The sequence below is a fragment of the Glycine soja genome, chromosome 11 (genome assembly GCF_004193775.1).
Source record: "Glycine soja cultivar W05 chromosome 11, ASM419377v2, whole genome shotgun sequence".
Taxonomy (NCBI): Eukaryota; Viridiplantae; Streptophyta; class Magnoliopsida; order Fabales; family Fabaceae; genus Glycine; species Glycine soja.
Genome location: NC_041012.1, coordinates 39,086,755 through 39,104,037, shown reverse-complemented (window position 1 = coordinate 39,104,037; position 17,283 = coordinate 39,086,755). Strand labels below are relative to the sequence as shown.

The window sequence follows — 17,283 nt, the reverse complement described above, 5'->3', positions numbered from 1 at the left end:
TCACAAGATGTGAACGAATATGTTGAGAGTTCAATCAAACTTGATACTTATAGGAGTGGAGTGCGGGTATTTGTTATTGTTATAGTTTTTACAAATAATTCCTAACTTGTAGATAATATTAGAGATAAAGTTTATAGATAAAAGCTAGAAGATGAGTCTACCTTGTAGATAATGTGTGATTTTGTAAATAATTAGATAAGAATATTCAAATGTCAATAGGTTAGAGATAACCTGTTAGTTAGGAAGCCGACTCCTAAGGATCGAGTGTCCATGCTTCTGTTGCGAGACTGACATAGAAGGATTGACACGTGTCTTAGAGTGTCATGTAGGGTGTCATGTGTATTTTGTGGGCCTTGAACAACACATGAATTATTAATAATGTATACTATTATTTAATTAAAATTATTATAAATTTGATTTTATAAGTAAATATTATTATTAGGTCAAATGATTTATTTGGTCCTTTATCTTATTTTTTTGGTTTATTTTGGTCATTTATTTTTTTAGAAAATTCTTTTTGATAATTTATTTTTTTAAATTGGTTCAAAATGATACTTCCGTCGATTTGAAGCTAACATTGTTAACGATATTCAAACACTGTCGGCTAAAAGCTGTCACAAAATGAAAAAAAAATTCTTAATCCCCAAATTATTCTAGCTCATCCCTTTTCCTTAAAACTGTTGATCTTCCCTCAAATGCCAAAACTTTTGGCATCTAATCCCTCCTGATTAACTTCCTTCCCTCCCAGCATCAAATTCATCCTCATTGTCTCGCTCTCCAACCTTTCCCAATTAAATTCCTTCTATACTACAAATCTCAAAAGGCAATGAGAGAGACATCGATTCTACTCGTTATAGACTTGAATGGACGTGATTTCCCATTTACCCTCATTGTCATTGTGTGTAGTGTCCTTCACATCACGCACGACAATAAAATTATTGATTTTTTTTTGGATCACCAAATCCACCATGTCGTTCACTCGAATTCAATTATGATTTATGATTTGCATGTTTAGTTGTGGGATTTTCGATCAAAAGAGAATTATGATTATGAACAATGAAACTAATTTATGAGGAGCATGTTCCGATTGCTTCTTTTCATTTTTTTTTTCATTTTGTGGCGATTTTTAGGCATTTATTTGAATAGTGTTAACTTCAAATTGACGAAATGACTATTTTGATCCTTTTAAAATGATAAAGTACTAAAATGAATTTTCTAAAAGATAAAGGACCAAATAAATCATTTGATATTATTATTATTATTATGTGCTAAAAAAAAGTAAATCATTATAAAATCTAGGTTAAATTACTCATTTGGTTCCTATAGTTTCATGATTCTTACCTTTTTAGTCCATATAGTTTGAAAGTGGTCTTTTTAGTCCATATAGTTTACATTTTAATTCTCTTTTAGTCCCTGTAATTTAAAAGTGTTCTTTTTAGTCATTATAATTTATATTTTAATTCTCTTTTAGTCCCTATAATTTGAAAACGATAGGACTAAAAAAGTAAGAATCATGAAACTATAAGAACTAAAAAGACTATTTTCAAAATTATGAGACTAAAAAAGAATTAAAATGTAAATTATAAGGACTAAAAAAGTAAGAATCATGAAATTATAGGGACCAAATGAATAATTTAACCTAAAATCTAATAATTTTATTATACATGATAATTTATTATTAAATGTCAGTGAAGAAAAAATTTAATATTCTCTCCTTGAAATGAAATAAGTATATTGAATTTTTTTTATTTTATATATATATATATACCTTAAATTGATAATTACTTTCACAAATTATGTCAGAAGCATTTATAACATCAACATAGCTGTATTATCTTCAAATTGATTTGATCTTCTAGTCTTACCAACAACGTTGAAGACTGATGCTGCAAGTGATATGCAAGTTCATAATCTGATTTGGTTTATGTTTATATCAAATTCGAGTTGTCGCCCAAGCGATACCAAAAGTCAGATAATTAAACTCAAACAGAAATCATAATACTTACATATTTGCTTAACAGTTGGTGATCTTATCCGTAAAAACATCTTTTTAATACAATACTACGTGTATTTTTAAAAGAATCATACTTGAATTAAATATGACTATTATGAATAAAAAAAATTCTATTTGATACAATTAAATACTTAAGACTCAAATTTAATATTGTTAATTAAGTTGCAACAATCTCGTACTAACATGTTATATGAATAAACACATTTTAGAAATAAGACTTTACATGATATTTATGACATTTTAAGATGCTAACTAAAATGAGCTTTTGACAAGTTGATTATTAATTTTTTTTAGAGACAACTTGATTATTACTGTATGACATAATGTGTACTTTTTTTTTATAATATGTATACAATATGTACTTGATAGCTATTTTTTCTGTTTAGATAACTTAATTGTTTAAAGTCAGGAGTGATTTAATTAATTAGAAAATACTTGTTATAATTAGAAGTGATAGTGAGAATATTTGTTGTAATTAATTTAATTAGTGAAATCCTTTTAAGATCGAAAGATAATAAGATATAATTCAGTGTGTTCTTGTTTTTAGTTTCTTTCTTTCCCTCACTTTTTATTCGGAAAAAATCATTTGTGAACTAGTTTGTATAAATCTTCGTATGTATTTGTGAAGTCTTGTGAAAAAGTTTTCCAAAAATTACACACATTATTCCATCTTTATTTTAGTGCGTTTCTTTTATTTGAGAGACTAGTTGTTTGGTGACTTTTTTTTTTTCTTTTAAATAACTAAATTGGATCAAATAATTCTATTAAAAATAAACGGAATTTTTGCATTGACTTTTTTTTCATGAATTAACTCATAATATTAAAATTGTGCTTGAATAAACTTCTTTCATAAAATATTTATAAGAGAAAAAAATGGAAGATAAATAGCATGTCCACTTTCCATTTTCAAATGCACATATACCAATTTTTCCATGTCAAATCTGTACGAAAGTCGCAAAAGCTAGTTATTGAACTATTTTCTGTAATTTATAGTTACTATTGGTGCCTCGCTCCTAATATATATATATATATATATATATATATATATATATATATATATATATATATATATATATATATAATTCACATTTTGCAGAGAGAAAAAAACAAAAATTAATGTGATCCACATCAATATTGAGTGAACATGCATCCAAACATTTATCAATCTTTCTTATAAGTTAAAATTAATTTATACATTTAATTATTATAAAAATTCTTTCATCTAATTTCTTAAGAAACCGACGTACATATAAGTTGATTTTAATTTATGAAAGAAATTTATTTTATTTTATTTTTCTATAAATATACTTACATATAGAAAAGTTTATTTGTTTCAGACCTAATTGTGTTTTAAAGAAAAATTGTTCCAAAATTATATCTCGAATAATTTATCATCTTTTTGGTGAAGAATTTGATACAAAAGGAGATGGCATCCTATAACCAGTACACTAATTAAATTATAATTATATTGGTCTAGATTATCTATTATTTTACTCAATTATAATTACTTAACTGGTTCTTAGACACTAAATTTTAGATAGCATTTTAAGATTTAAACCTACACTTATAAAGAAGTCAAGAATCTTTGGAATCCTTGGCAATCTGTTTAATTTATGTTGGCCATTATCTGTACCTTACCTTTTGTTATCCTTGCTTTCTAAGCAAATTGACAGACCTAGCTTTATAAAAATATAAAAATGTTTAAATCTTTACCATATATAATGAAATAATAGAATAGAAATTTCATGAACCATATGTGACACAATAAAGATCTAAAAAAAACACATTAAAGACACTTTTTCTTCTCACTCATTTTCTTTTTGTCAGGTTCTGTGCGTGTAATTTAGAAAAGATGCAGAGATACAGCAGTTAACAGATGATTGGTAAGCGTTGGACAGCGCATGCGCAACACTTGTAACAGACGTTTGTATTGTGCACGCAAAATGAAAAAGAAAAACTACGTGTAAACAAAACTTGGTGGGTTGATATTGTCATGTTGTGGTTCAACTTCTCCATTTTAAAGTCAAATGAATCACATTTTTGTTTCTACCTCAAATTAATTCTATAAGAAAAATATGACAACATCGTACGATTTCTAAAATTAACTATAATTTCTTGTTAATCTCATTAAATAATTTAGGTTTGACAAAATGTTTTAAAAAAATGAACAGCAAAGGGTAATATATATGCAAAAGTACTAAAAGGAAGTATTTTAATTTAACAAGTGGAGCAAATTTTAAATTAATATTCAAATAGAAGTAAATTATAAGACGCTTCACGACTTCTTGAGAATGAAATCATAAAAAGATAAATAATTTTATTTTTTAAAATTTTTACTTGAAGTCGTAAAATGATTAACCATTTTAAAGTCATTTAATTTTTTAATTAATTATTTAAAGTCGTAAATTAAATATTATATGAATTCAAAGTCGCCCAAAACTTTTTATTTTTAAATTAATTTTTAGAATTTAAATTAGTTTTAATTTATAGTTTTATTTAATATTTTGTAAAAAAAAATAAAACTGCTACACAAGAGGCTGAGGTAAGCGACTTTGAAGTCGCGAGGTGAGGCAAAAATAAAATTATAAATTAAAACTAATTTAAAGTGCAAAAGTTAATTTAAAAATAAAAATAAAAATTTAAATGAATAAAAATCCTCAATTTGAATAAAAAAATAAAAAAGGCTGAGGCAAGCGACTTTGAAGTCGTGAGGCTGTGGCAAAAATATAATATTAAATAAAATTAAAGATTAAAACTAATTTAAAGTCTACAAGTTAATTTAAAAATATATTTTTTACGATTTAAAGTCATATAACCTTTTACTTCAAATAATTAATGAAAAAATTAAATGACTTTAAAGTCATTTTACGATTTCAAGTAAAAATTAAAAGAAATCATTTACTTTTTAGTAGTTTAGTTTTTAAAAAATCAAAATCATTCATCTTTTTACGATTTTATTTCCAAAAATAGTGAATCATCCTACTACTTATCCCTATTTAATTAATTATTAATTCAAAATTTGCCTTCATTTGCTAGATTAAATTTTTTTTACCCCTTTTGTTACTTTCGCTATATACATATTTACGATGCATGTACAGTAAGATACTATACATGACAGCCCCTCTTTGCAAAAATATTCAAAATGATCTAAATGCACTGAACGAAGTAGGCGGTTCCGTCGGCAGCAACACTCCGAATAACAAGATGTGAACAACAAGACTTGCATTTACATGCATAAACACTCCCAATATCCGATGCTAAAGTTAGAATGTGTAAGATGTACATTTATAGGCATGACAGGTCCAAAATATCTCTTGAACATATTTAAATGAATTTCTATAATGATTTCATCAAATAATTTGTCTGTTTTCTTTCCACTAATAGAACTAGCTAGTAGAGAATTTCATCTAATAATTAATTAAAAACATTAAAAATATCAATTACATATTAACATTAACATTAGTCTTTAACTTCTTTTTTTATATAACCAAGATGTGTAATCCCACCAGATGAATCCATTTTTGAGTAAGTGATGTCTCCAATTATCACTTGATGCACAAGCTAGACCTTAATTAAGAGACCCAATTAGTATCAACAACTTTTAATTTTCTTAAACTCTATTATAATAGTATGTGTCGTTCTTGTGTTGCGTGTGTGCTGCAGAATTTCAAATGGAATGAAAATCATCAAGGGAACGTGTCTTTTCATTGTAGTTGGGATTGGTTGGTAAAGCATTCACTTTATTGTTATAGAAGAGGTAAATCTGGGCCTCAGTCGTGAGCGTGTAGTATCATTTTGAAATTTAGAAGTAAGGTGATTTTTTATACCTTATATTATAGGAAAAACAAATAAAATAAACAAATAGATACAAGATCTTATATAACAAGGAAACCTATTCTTTACACAAAATTCTGAATTTTATTATACACGATTTTTATCATGCTAAAAGTGATAGAAAAAAAAAGATATTTAAAGTCACACCATCACGTGTAATTATCTCCAAATGTATTCTTTCTTTGATTTTTATCATGCGAGTAGTTGGTACGGGTATGCTTTGTTGATTAATTTGGATTTTCCCTTGTCATATCATGAGTATGATTATCATCTACTTAATTATATGTATTGAATTTTGTAGTGTTGAAAGCTTATACGAGTTGAAGAAAGTTAAACATATATTATCATTAATTTAGGAATGTCTTATTATAGTACTTTTTTCATTCAAGGGATCATTGATTTTTTAAAAAAGAAAACACAATACCTACAACTACAAGACTAAGCCATATTTTGGTTGAATAAAATTGAATGGAATGAAATGGAGTAAAAAAGAAATATTTGAATTAAAGTAGTGTGACAGAAATATAGGATTCACTGAAATTTTATAAAAAAATAATCTTCCCTTCTTAACAAATTGGGGGTAAAAGAATTACTTTCAAAGAAGAGTTTGAATCTTATTAATTTTAAACAACATAAATATTAAGATTATATATGAAGTGATTCTATTTATTAAACACTGAGTAAACTTATTTAACCTTATTTGTCATATTTTAATAAAAATAAGTAGTTTTTATTTGTTTGGTGCGTTTCTCTAAATCGTTCATTTTTTAAAATAATCGGTTTTTTGGTATTTTAAGAGGTTAATCCTATCTGCTTATTAAAATTTTTTTTTAAAATATTTATTTTAAATTATTTTTTAAAATTTAAATAAAACCCATTACCTTAAATTTGAGTCAAACTAAATTTGACTAAAATAAACATTATTTACCAAGATTTTACAACCAAACCAATCATGCAATTAAAAGTTGAAGGATTAGAAATTTAATCTTTGAATTGAATTCTTCTATCATTGGTGACCCAAACTAACCAACGAAAAAAAAACTAACAACAAAATATTTGATTAGTTAGTGTTAGAGATATAAAATTATTTGTCTTTACTTAATAATTTAAAGGAACTTGCCGACGTGCATTGTCCTGTTTTAATTAGAAGTATTTTGATAAATTATAGCCTTTAAGTGTATTTTAACAACATCCAAATTATATCTTGATAGTTGTAAAAGAAAAGGGTTATATCTTTGATAAAATATTATTTCTAAAAAGATCAGAATTTTTTAGTGGAACATGATATAATTTAATATTTTCTCAGATAAAAGATAATATAAAATTTATTTAAAGAATATTAGAAAAATTGAAAATAATAAAAATTAAAAGGATAAAATGAATTAGTATCAATGTATTTTCTTGTTTATCTTTTTCAACTTTTTACATTCATCTTTTTAAATTAATTTTCTAATGAAGATGGGGACAAAAAGATATTTATTCAATATATTGAAGTAAAAAAAATTACTTAGTGAGAGAAATTGCCCCATTGCTTTTTGCATATATAGATCCGTCCCTACTAAAAAGCAAATTATTTTTTTTTATATAATGATATTGGTATAAAGTAATTTTCACTGAAAGTGATAACTAATTTTCATTAAAAACCTTAAACATATATAAGGTGAGTATTTTTCTTCCAACACAACTTATTTTATATCCAAAAATTAACAATGATTCAAACTTTGGATGATTTGATTAAAAAATACAAGCTAGTATCACTTATGTTAAGTGTTGCTGATAAATGGAATAAACCACACAAAGATTAATAAATTGATCTACATTAATAAATGACACAGATTTACCAAGTTGCAATTATTTATATTTATTTTCAGAAAAGAGTATTTTAACATGCTACATCTTAAACATTTTAAAAACATTCATGACCTGTTGAAATACTTCTTTTAATAAATAAGTACGTATATATTAGTAAATTTCTAATTAAAAGACTTCCAAATTTAGCTCAGCACACCAAAAAAATGAAGCCTGGCTAATAAGTAATAATGTAAAAATTTTGTAAAGATAATATTTAATATTTGACCATTTGTAAGGAAGCTTGATTTGGTGAAAGGTAAACCATTCTAAAACCAATACTATAACTAGCTGAAATTTTGAAAGTGGAAGCGATATATAGAAACGAAAGAGAGGAAAAGTTAATTTACTTGAGGACTATTTGGGATATAATATAGGTTTTCACCATCGATTGAGGATCATGAATATTGGTAAAGATTGTTGCATGATGCAAAGTACAAGGGAACCGTATGCAATATTATTGTGATTCAAAAGTTTAGATATTGTATTTTAGATACTAGTTGTATTTTTAAATAATTTAAATCACATAAATTACATAATTTTTGAGGTTTTATTTGAAGATTATTTATTAATTATGTTAAAAATACAAATTGAGTCAAACAATAGTTTTTAAGAGAGAAATGTATGAATATAAACAAATCTAGATTATGAATTTGTATGTAATTGTTTTTCCTAATTCCAATTATAATTAAGAATCTTTTGTTATCGATTAATCGCCGATTATCTCTTAATTTAATTGGAAGTCTATGATTAAGATCTGAAAATGTTCTTCTTCTTAAATTAATTCTCAATTGATAATTTATGATTTAACTTAGAGTTAAAGATAAACTATAGAGTGTAAAAAGAGAGATTCACGTCACCCAGTTTGACACACTTAAATAAATAACACCATATAACTCAATTAAAATAGAAAATTATAATACATAATATAAACTCTAAGAATTTAATCAATCATGATCACAATATAACCAAATAACATATACAAAATTACATTGAGAATAAAAGAGATAAAAAAATCCTTACATTAAGACCTTAATTGTCCTAAGTGCAGCTCTCTAGCTCAAAAGCCCTTATTGTGTGAAAATAAAATCAAAAGCCAACCTAAAATTGCCTCCAATTATCTATTTATACTAATGAAATTAAAACTGCGACATGGACTATACTGAAACAACATGTCTTATAGGTACACCAAGGGTCATGCTCTTTGAAAATGTTCAAAATTCTCCTTTTCTCCTCTCTTTTGACTCTTATCACTTTATCAACGTTTCTGCTCAACTGTTCAGGCTCAATATATATCCATAAGCTCTACTAACAAAATGAAATAAAAAACAATACAAAGTGGGATAAAAATTGGGATTCCAATACAATCAAATAATGATTTATACATAACAAGAATTGGAGATGTGAAAATATAAATGAAAAATCATTTTAAAGCAAAAATATATAAATACAAAATTAAACACGTGGGATAACATGTGAGATATAGTTGAAATTCTCGATGAGATCATTATTGAAATAAAAAATTCGTAGAGATTTTACTGAGGTGGTACGTGGGACTCAAAAAAGTGGTTAAGACCCCGGGAGAGAAATCCACTGTGGATGCCCTAAATGTGTGATCGGTTCATTTCTTGGGTCACAGCTGGGTGACATATTGACACGATCCCTTATTTGGCTAGGGCTGCATTATTGAGAGAAGCAGCAATGTTCCTTGTGTAAGATGTTATTGTCTCCATAATTAAAATAAAAAACTAATAATCAATAATTTCTTAAAATATTTTCTATTTTCATTTTTTATATCATATTCAGTTTCCTAATATTTATACAAAAAATGTAAAAATAGAAAATAAAATAAAATAATTAAAAACAATTATTCATTATTACCTGTACAAATTCTTTAAAATGGAAAATAAATTTAATAAAAAAGAGAAATATTTTCTCAAATCCTAGTACCCTTAAAATTTGAATGAGAAGAATAGGCTTTCTTTCTCATCTTCTACCTTTTCATACAACACTAGCATTCAGAGGAGTCCAAAGTCCAAAGAGATAAAACGAACCTAAAAGTCCATGCCTATGAGTCCATCTTCCAAGTTTATGGGCTACAAATTAATCAGAAATAAAAAAGACTTCTGCTATATCCACTCCAATTTTTTTACTATAGAATTTATTTTTTCTATTTTTTTTATTACCACAAATATCCTTTGTATCCATAGCATTGATACAAAATCTATTCTGAAAATATTTTTTCAGAAACAATTTTATTTTTACATTCTAAAAAGTATTTTCTAGAATACTATTTTGTGTTATGTAAAGTACTTTCTAGAACAATTTTGTTTTTCTTATTATTTTGGAAAAAAGTCTCTAGAATAATGTTTTGTATTCTAGAAAGTACTTTCTGAAATGTTAAGAAAGATATCCGAAAAATTCAAGCAAAACATTAGAACCATTAAAAATCTCATAAAAAATTGTACAATAGTGAAACCAATTGAACTCGAGACTGCATATAATTGATAATGAATTTTCAATTTGGTTGATTCTAAGAGGTGTTCCGTTACAACAATGATAGAGTAAGAGATTATAAAAGAGAGGAACAAAATGAGACCAGGGCCACAGATTGAAGATGATGGAGGGAGTAAAAGAGAGGATGGAGTGTGATGAAAGAGAAGAAAATGTGTTGTTACTATGAAAAAAGAGTGTTGTTGCTCTAAATAGGGGAGTAGTGTGACTAAGAGAATAAGTTTTGAGGGGAGAATTTATTTAAGTAATTTGATTTTAGAAAAGGGAAGGAGAGTGTACTAAGCAAAAAACGGAGGGGATATATCAATAGCCTTCAAAAAATAAGAAGATCCCTTTTGTTGGCCCAAATCAAACATATTTTTATGAGTATACTAATAATAAAATAACAAAGACAAATATTTTTTTTATTCTTAAAAAAATGATCAAAATTTATTTTTTGTGCTCACAGAAAAATAAGATATTTTCTTGGTTCTTCATTCTTTTTAATTTAAATTTTAAAATACAATATGTGAAGACTAATTAACTCCCACAAATTGCAAAAGAGAAATATATGGAAATATCACTGCTGACACCACCGTCTCCACACCATCATCAAATTCAAATCAACCAAGCCCAGATCTAAACCATACGGATCCTCTACCATAAGAAAAAAAATTGGAGAGTTTCCAATTCAAGAAAAAATTACAGCACATCCGTCGGCGACTTGGCAGAACAGTATCTCCGCTTCACTCCGATGCCCATCCTTTCCTCATCATGTGCCCCTGCGATGCAACCTTTACACCAATTCCAGCAAACTAATTCGTCAATTTAAGCATTGCAGCACTCAATCTGTCACAATTTGCTTCAAATTTTCATTTGAAACTTCACTTATCAAGTAAGCTTTCTAAGATGGTGCTGAAATTAAAAGTTGTTCCCATTATATATTTTTTGACCCATCCTTAAAAGATTTAACTTTTCACAAGGTAGGCTTATAGTCAATGATCGACCGTCCTTGTATCCTGTTTTTGATCGTTTTATAACAACATTTTTATAGTAGTGATTTCATTAACCCGCTCAAATTTAACTGCTAAACTTCTTCTGCAGATGGAATTTTGTTGGGTGCCCAAAATATCTCTTCACCAAAAGATCATTAAGCTTTAGTTTGATACTTGCGGAGAAATCAAAAAAGCATTTTTAGTCGAAGCATTGCTTTTAAAAAACCCAAAAAAATAAATTAGTGGGATATTGTTATGATGGTTGAAGTTTCGAGGAATACGATGAATTAGGGAAGATGGTTTTAAAATTTGAGACGACTTTTGTTGCAGTATGTTAGGGTTTTTAGCCCTAAAAAATAGTAAGGAGAGTAATAAAAAATTATACCAATGAGTGAATGATATATAAGAAATAGGTATGAGAATCAATTGGTTTAAACTAAAAATAATACATTATAATTTACGAGAACAAAAAATAAATAATTTTTTTACAATAACTAAATTTGAACTTTGATAATTTTACATGAATGAAAAAATATGTTTTAAATGTTTGTATCTCTCATTTTTAGCCGTGTGCATGCTTTAAATAACACATCAATAAGATTGAAGGTCTTTAGCTTATAAAAAATAATCATTAGACTTTTATTGTTATTGGGGAGGAGAGTACGTTAATGCAATTTGTGGGCTATCAAATCTGTATTGAGATATTCTGAATTGGTGTCTCGCTTAAAGGTTATTTTTATTTTTGAAAGTAGCGTCTTTGAAATTAAATAGCCTAACCTACTTAATTTATTTATTTTTTAAATGAAGAGAAATACCATTCGAGTTTGAGAAAGAGAGAAAGTAGGAAAGACATTGAATCTCGTCAATTCTATGCCTATGATGACTATGAGGGCAACTTGTTGTCCATTAATACTTACTTCTCGCTGTGGACTATGGAGGCTCTCATCATTGGTACGCATCGCATCTCAGAAGCTACTGTTGTAGTGAGTAGTTGATTATGATGTCATCTCATTCCTAAGTGTAAGTGTCACACTCAATGCTTATTATTATATATGATTTCTTTGTTCATGTTAGATTATTAGATACGCAAGTGGAGAAGGAGTTGGATCATGCATGTCTCTAAGCTTATGTAGAGTGTAGGGGTTACTTTGCATTTTGTAAACTCCTAAACCTTTACGCAATGAGTAACCTTTGGTTTTTTCTATTTCAATGGATCTAAGTTTTATTTGCTTGAAAATGGTGGGAAAAGGAGGCTAGGTTTAATGAGAAGATGAGATGTATGCAACTCATGACTTTTAAATGGACCAACCTGTCTTTTAACCCTAATAATATTATAAACGAGTAAATAATTGACTAGAAATTCATTTTTTTTTTTATGGCCAAAGCACTATTTTGGTAGTTTGAACCATGTTAGCCCAAACGTTATAACTCATAACCCAGACTTTACCCATCTACTTGTATATTTTATTTACTATAAAAATCATCAATCTTAATAATTATATCTAACTTGTTTAGGCTTCATTTAGGACTGTTATGCTAGTTGTTTTAGTATAGGCCCACTTTTTTTTAAAAAATAAAATAAAATTAGTATTTGTGCAGTTTGTTTAAAGACCATTTAATTCATAGGCTGATTATTTGCATGATAAGTCATACTAAAGCTTATATCAAATTACACTCACATGGTTTTGTGAGATAGCACATGATATCGATGATCTTATCTTTTTAACTCTTATATTAACCCCTATAAATTGTTTAAGTACAATAAAGAGTAACCATAAATGTAAAAGTATAAGATTGTCATGTGTGCAGATAATGAAGTTATAATTAAGGTTGCTTGATGGTTAAAGAAAAAAGGAAAGAGAGGGAGGGAATAAGGATTCAATTTTTTTCATTAATAAAAACTAACAAACTAATTATTAGTGTGAACTTGAGTATATTTATTTTAAAATTTAATGTGAAGCTTGAATATATGAACTTTAAATACACTTTGTACTCAATAATATATATATATATATATATATATTAACCAATGACTTTGAATTAAAAACGAACATTTTCCACCATTAAAAATGTTATCAATGCACTTTCATTCAGGATTTCTAAACTAATTTCTTATAAAAAAATTATTTATTTATTTTTTAACTAATAATTTTTTTTATATTTAGGATTTAGGAAATAAACTAGTAAGTTAAAAAAAAAAGGAAAAAAGAGTTAACATGTCATTGATTTAAGTAGAACTAGATTTAAATTTGTTAAGTAAAATTTTGAGTTTGTTTCTCTTGAATGAAAAAATATAATTGACAATAATGATTCTATTAAAAATAATCGATAAATTTTTCAACCTAAATTAATTATTAAAAAAATTGATATATATTTTACACCAATATAAATATAATGTATATGAAATGAAAGTAAAAAAAAAAAACGGAAACACATAAAAGGGTTGACTCATATCATATCATTCCTTATCCTATATGATGGGCTAGGTCTAATCTGCTGTACGGCCATTCTGTTTGGTAACCTTAGTATTCCAAACTATATATGTACAATATAAAATGGTTTGCTGTATATCCTTTTAAATCTTAATTATCTTCACTATGTCTTCCTTGAATTTGAAAAATTATTCTCCGAAAGCACAAGCAAAAGCACTCGATCGAAGACAACATATATACGTTATCTCATTAATTAATTACTTTATTCATAGTATTACACTGATGATCAGGATCATATCTACATAACACAATACCAAGTATATATGTATATGGACTCATACAACAAAACTTGAACTAGCAGTAATTTGTAAAACACACGTACATCTTCTAATATCTATATAATTATGCTACTAACTTATTAGGGTTCCAAACATGGCCCGTATTTCTTTTTCTATATTTGACATACTATATTACAAGATTAAGATAAACAGCCGATTATTTATGGTACTTTATGCCAATACCAACTTCCCAGATTCACATATTGAACGTTACGTTAATTGGGTATGAGCTTGAAAGGAGGCTTTGAAAGAGATGGGGATGGATCATATCGTCCATAATCTTTTGTGTTAGCCCTAAGAAGCCTCTCATGGATGGTTCTTACTTCTTCCTTATTCAGTGGTTTCCTTGGTGTTCCCTAGCAAATTGACAAAACATGAATATATATAGCAGCTGAGTGTAAACTTCTAATAAATTGAGATGCTAAAGAGATGGAAAATTAAAATTAGAAATTTATACCTTCTTCCAATTTTGATTATGAGAATGTGAGAAATAAAAGTAGTTCATTTTAATTATCTATGTGAGTTTAATTTTTATACATCGTTAATAATTAATTAGTGTAAAAAAAATTATACTATAAACAAATTAAAAATTATATATAACTTTTAAGATAATTATTGTAAAAATAAATAAATTTTATCATATATTACAGTTTATAATCATATGATAGTGTAATTTTTTTTATACTATATATTTACTCTATCTATATATGTTTATTTGTACAGTGAAGATCGGTTACTCTCATTTTTTTCATGTTTTCGAAATCTAATATGCTCCATACACACAAGAAAAATAACAAAAGGACACTAAATATATAAGAAGAAAAAGAAGAGGGAAATTAACACAGGGCATGCGCTGTTTTATGAGCTCTTTTTCAAATAGGAAGGTAGTAGATGGGTAGTACATGAGTTCTGCACCATTTTGTTAGGTACAACTACAATGGTGAGAGAGAGAGAGAGAGAGAGAGAGAGAGAGTACAGTGTAGTTAGATACATAAAGAGCATAACATGATGTTCAAGTTGCAAGCCGTATATTCACGATTATTTAATAAGTTAAATTAACATATACTTTTGAAGAGGGGTGATGATCAAAAGGGGTAACTTTGTTCTTTCAAACTGGTTCATATATGTGAACCAAACTAATTGAGGAAATGCTTAAATGAAAGTATATATGAAGCCAAATAAATATATCACGATTACTTGGTCATGCATGCATACCTCTTCGATTGCATTCACATCTTTAGCGAAGTTCTTGATAGAGTTGGATCGTACTCTACCTGCATATGCATTGAGCACAGATCAAGGTAAAGTTATGTTAATGTCATTCAAAAATTTAAAAGCTTATAGTTTTCATATTATATGTGTGTGAATACAGTATAATGATATAATAATAATGACAAATTAAATTTCAAAGAATAAAGTTGTGTCCAGAGTTAATCACATGCCTTGCACTTAGTCTTAGAGGCTTGAAGTAAAATAAGATACAGAATCATAACCCCAAACCTCTGAGAATCTTCGATAGATATACACATTAATTAATTTAATTTCCACACATCAAAGTTAACATGAGCCAAACAATATCATTGTTATTGATGATATTAAACTTAGTATAATATGAAACACTGGGAAACTATTTATATATCGATTTATGTTCATATTTGCACTCAAATCATTTTATTTTTAGCCATGCTATCTCTGACAACATGTGATGAGTGACCAAAGGCTGCAACTAGAAGACCTAAAAAGACACACCTGCAAAGGAAGTTGATAAAAGTGATCCAGAAATGAGGAGAAAGAGGAGGGTGAACTTCTTGAGAAGCATGAGAGTACCCATAATGATTTGTGCAACAACTTGATAATATTTTCTACGTTTAAGTTACACAAAAACTATGGTGGTGTTTCCTATCTATATTGCAAGGAACAATAAATTCCCCCACAGAGGAAGCTTTTGAAGAAAAAATTGAAGTTGACAGTTTTATTTTGTAAGAAAGAGCGTTTGCATCCCTTTATTATATAAATATTCAAACACAAAAGGTGTATGCAGACCACTTTGCTTTTGTTGGGGCACTAAGTCTAAGAAGTTAGTGGAGTGTGACATATATTAATTAGGATAATAGTTGAAATTAGACCTTAGTGGAAATTATTATATACCCCTACAAACAATCAAATTTTCTAGCGTACCAAACTTTTATTTGTCACCATATTTTGGACCCTCCTTTTGAACTTAAAATAGTTTAAAAGCAACTTGGAAATACAATTTTAATATGATTGAAATAGATTTTTTAAAATTATACCCATAAGCTTTACAACAAATCAAATTTTCTAGCATACCGAACTTTTTATTTGGGATCTATATTCCCCCCCTCTTCTAAGAATTAATAGTGTATGCATTGATAACATAATTTTTCTACATACTATTATCTATTTACGAATCTTCTAAATCTATTAACATTTACAACAATAATAGATGACTTTTTTTTTATTAATTCACAGCGTAAAATATTTTGCAGTACATAAAATTAAATTCTTTTTCTAAACTTAAAAATACAATAAAAGCAAATTGAAAATTCAAATTTTACTTGATTGAAAAAACTATTTGGCTTTATAAGAAGTACTTCTTCCTAACAGGCGAAGGGAAAAAACTATTTGGCTTTATCCCACAAAGTTTTATTTATGGAATTATAAGAAGTACTTCATCTCATAAAAAGTAGTAATCAGATTATCTATTTGTATATCAATAGAATGAGATTGTTGGATATTATAGAAGAGACTAGTCTTTTACAATAACCTGATAAATATTGTTGGATATTAGTGTTTGACAGTTAAAGTTGTAAGAAAATTGTCCATCCTAACAGGCGACTGAAATGCAATCCAGAAAGTTATTTGACATATTTAGATGATTAGTGTTTTTTTATATGTAAAAAAATATATAAATCAATGCAAAAAAGAAGAAGGTCATTTTGTTGAGACAACAAATTAGTGGCCTATATGAAATCGGCCTTGTCCACTTTTTACAATTTGGCTTGTACCGGCCCATTTTGATAATTTTATTAATCATATTTTAAATAAAATTGTCTCTAAAAGAAGATATAGAGAAAATGAATGTAAGCGAAAAAAAAACAAAGAAAAATATTAATTTACACACTCCTATTTGAGAACAATACACATGAATTACTGATTTTAACAGAAAATCGTGACCAAAAAACCTAACATAGCTAATAATTAACTTTATCTACTTACTGAATCTCATTAGTCCTGTCTTAAAATTTTCTCATGACGCCTGTCTGAAAAATAATAATATTAGTAATCAATAAGCCGATTGATGATTGACA

The 17,283-nt window shown here is 27.1% G+C and overlaps 1 protein-coding gene across 1 annotated transcript; it reads right to left on the bottom strand.

Moving 5' to 3' along the window:
• Window positions 1-13,851: 13,851 nt before the first annotated feature.
• On the bottom strand, window positions 13,852-15,933 carry LOC114374536 (protein CASPARIAN STRIP INTEGRITY FACTOR 1-like). Its single transcript, XM_028332193.1, has 3 exons — window positions 15,704-15,933; window positions 15,170-15,228; window positions 13,852-14,310 (listed from the first exon to the last, which is right to left on the bottom strand). The coding sequence occupies exons 1-3, from the start codon at window positions 15,783-15,785 to the stop codon at window positions 14,170-14,172; spliced, it is 282 nt and encodes a 93-aa protein (XP_028187994.1). The 5' UTR covers window positions 15,786-15,933; the 3' UTR covers window positions 13,852-14,169.
• Window positions 15,934-17,283: the final 1,350 nt, after the last annotated feature.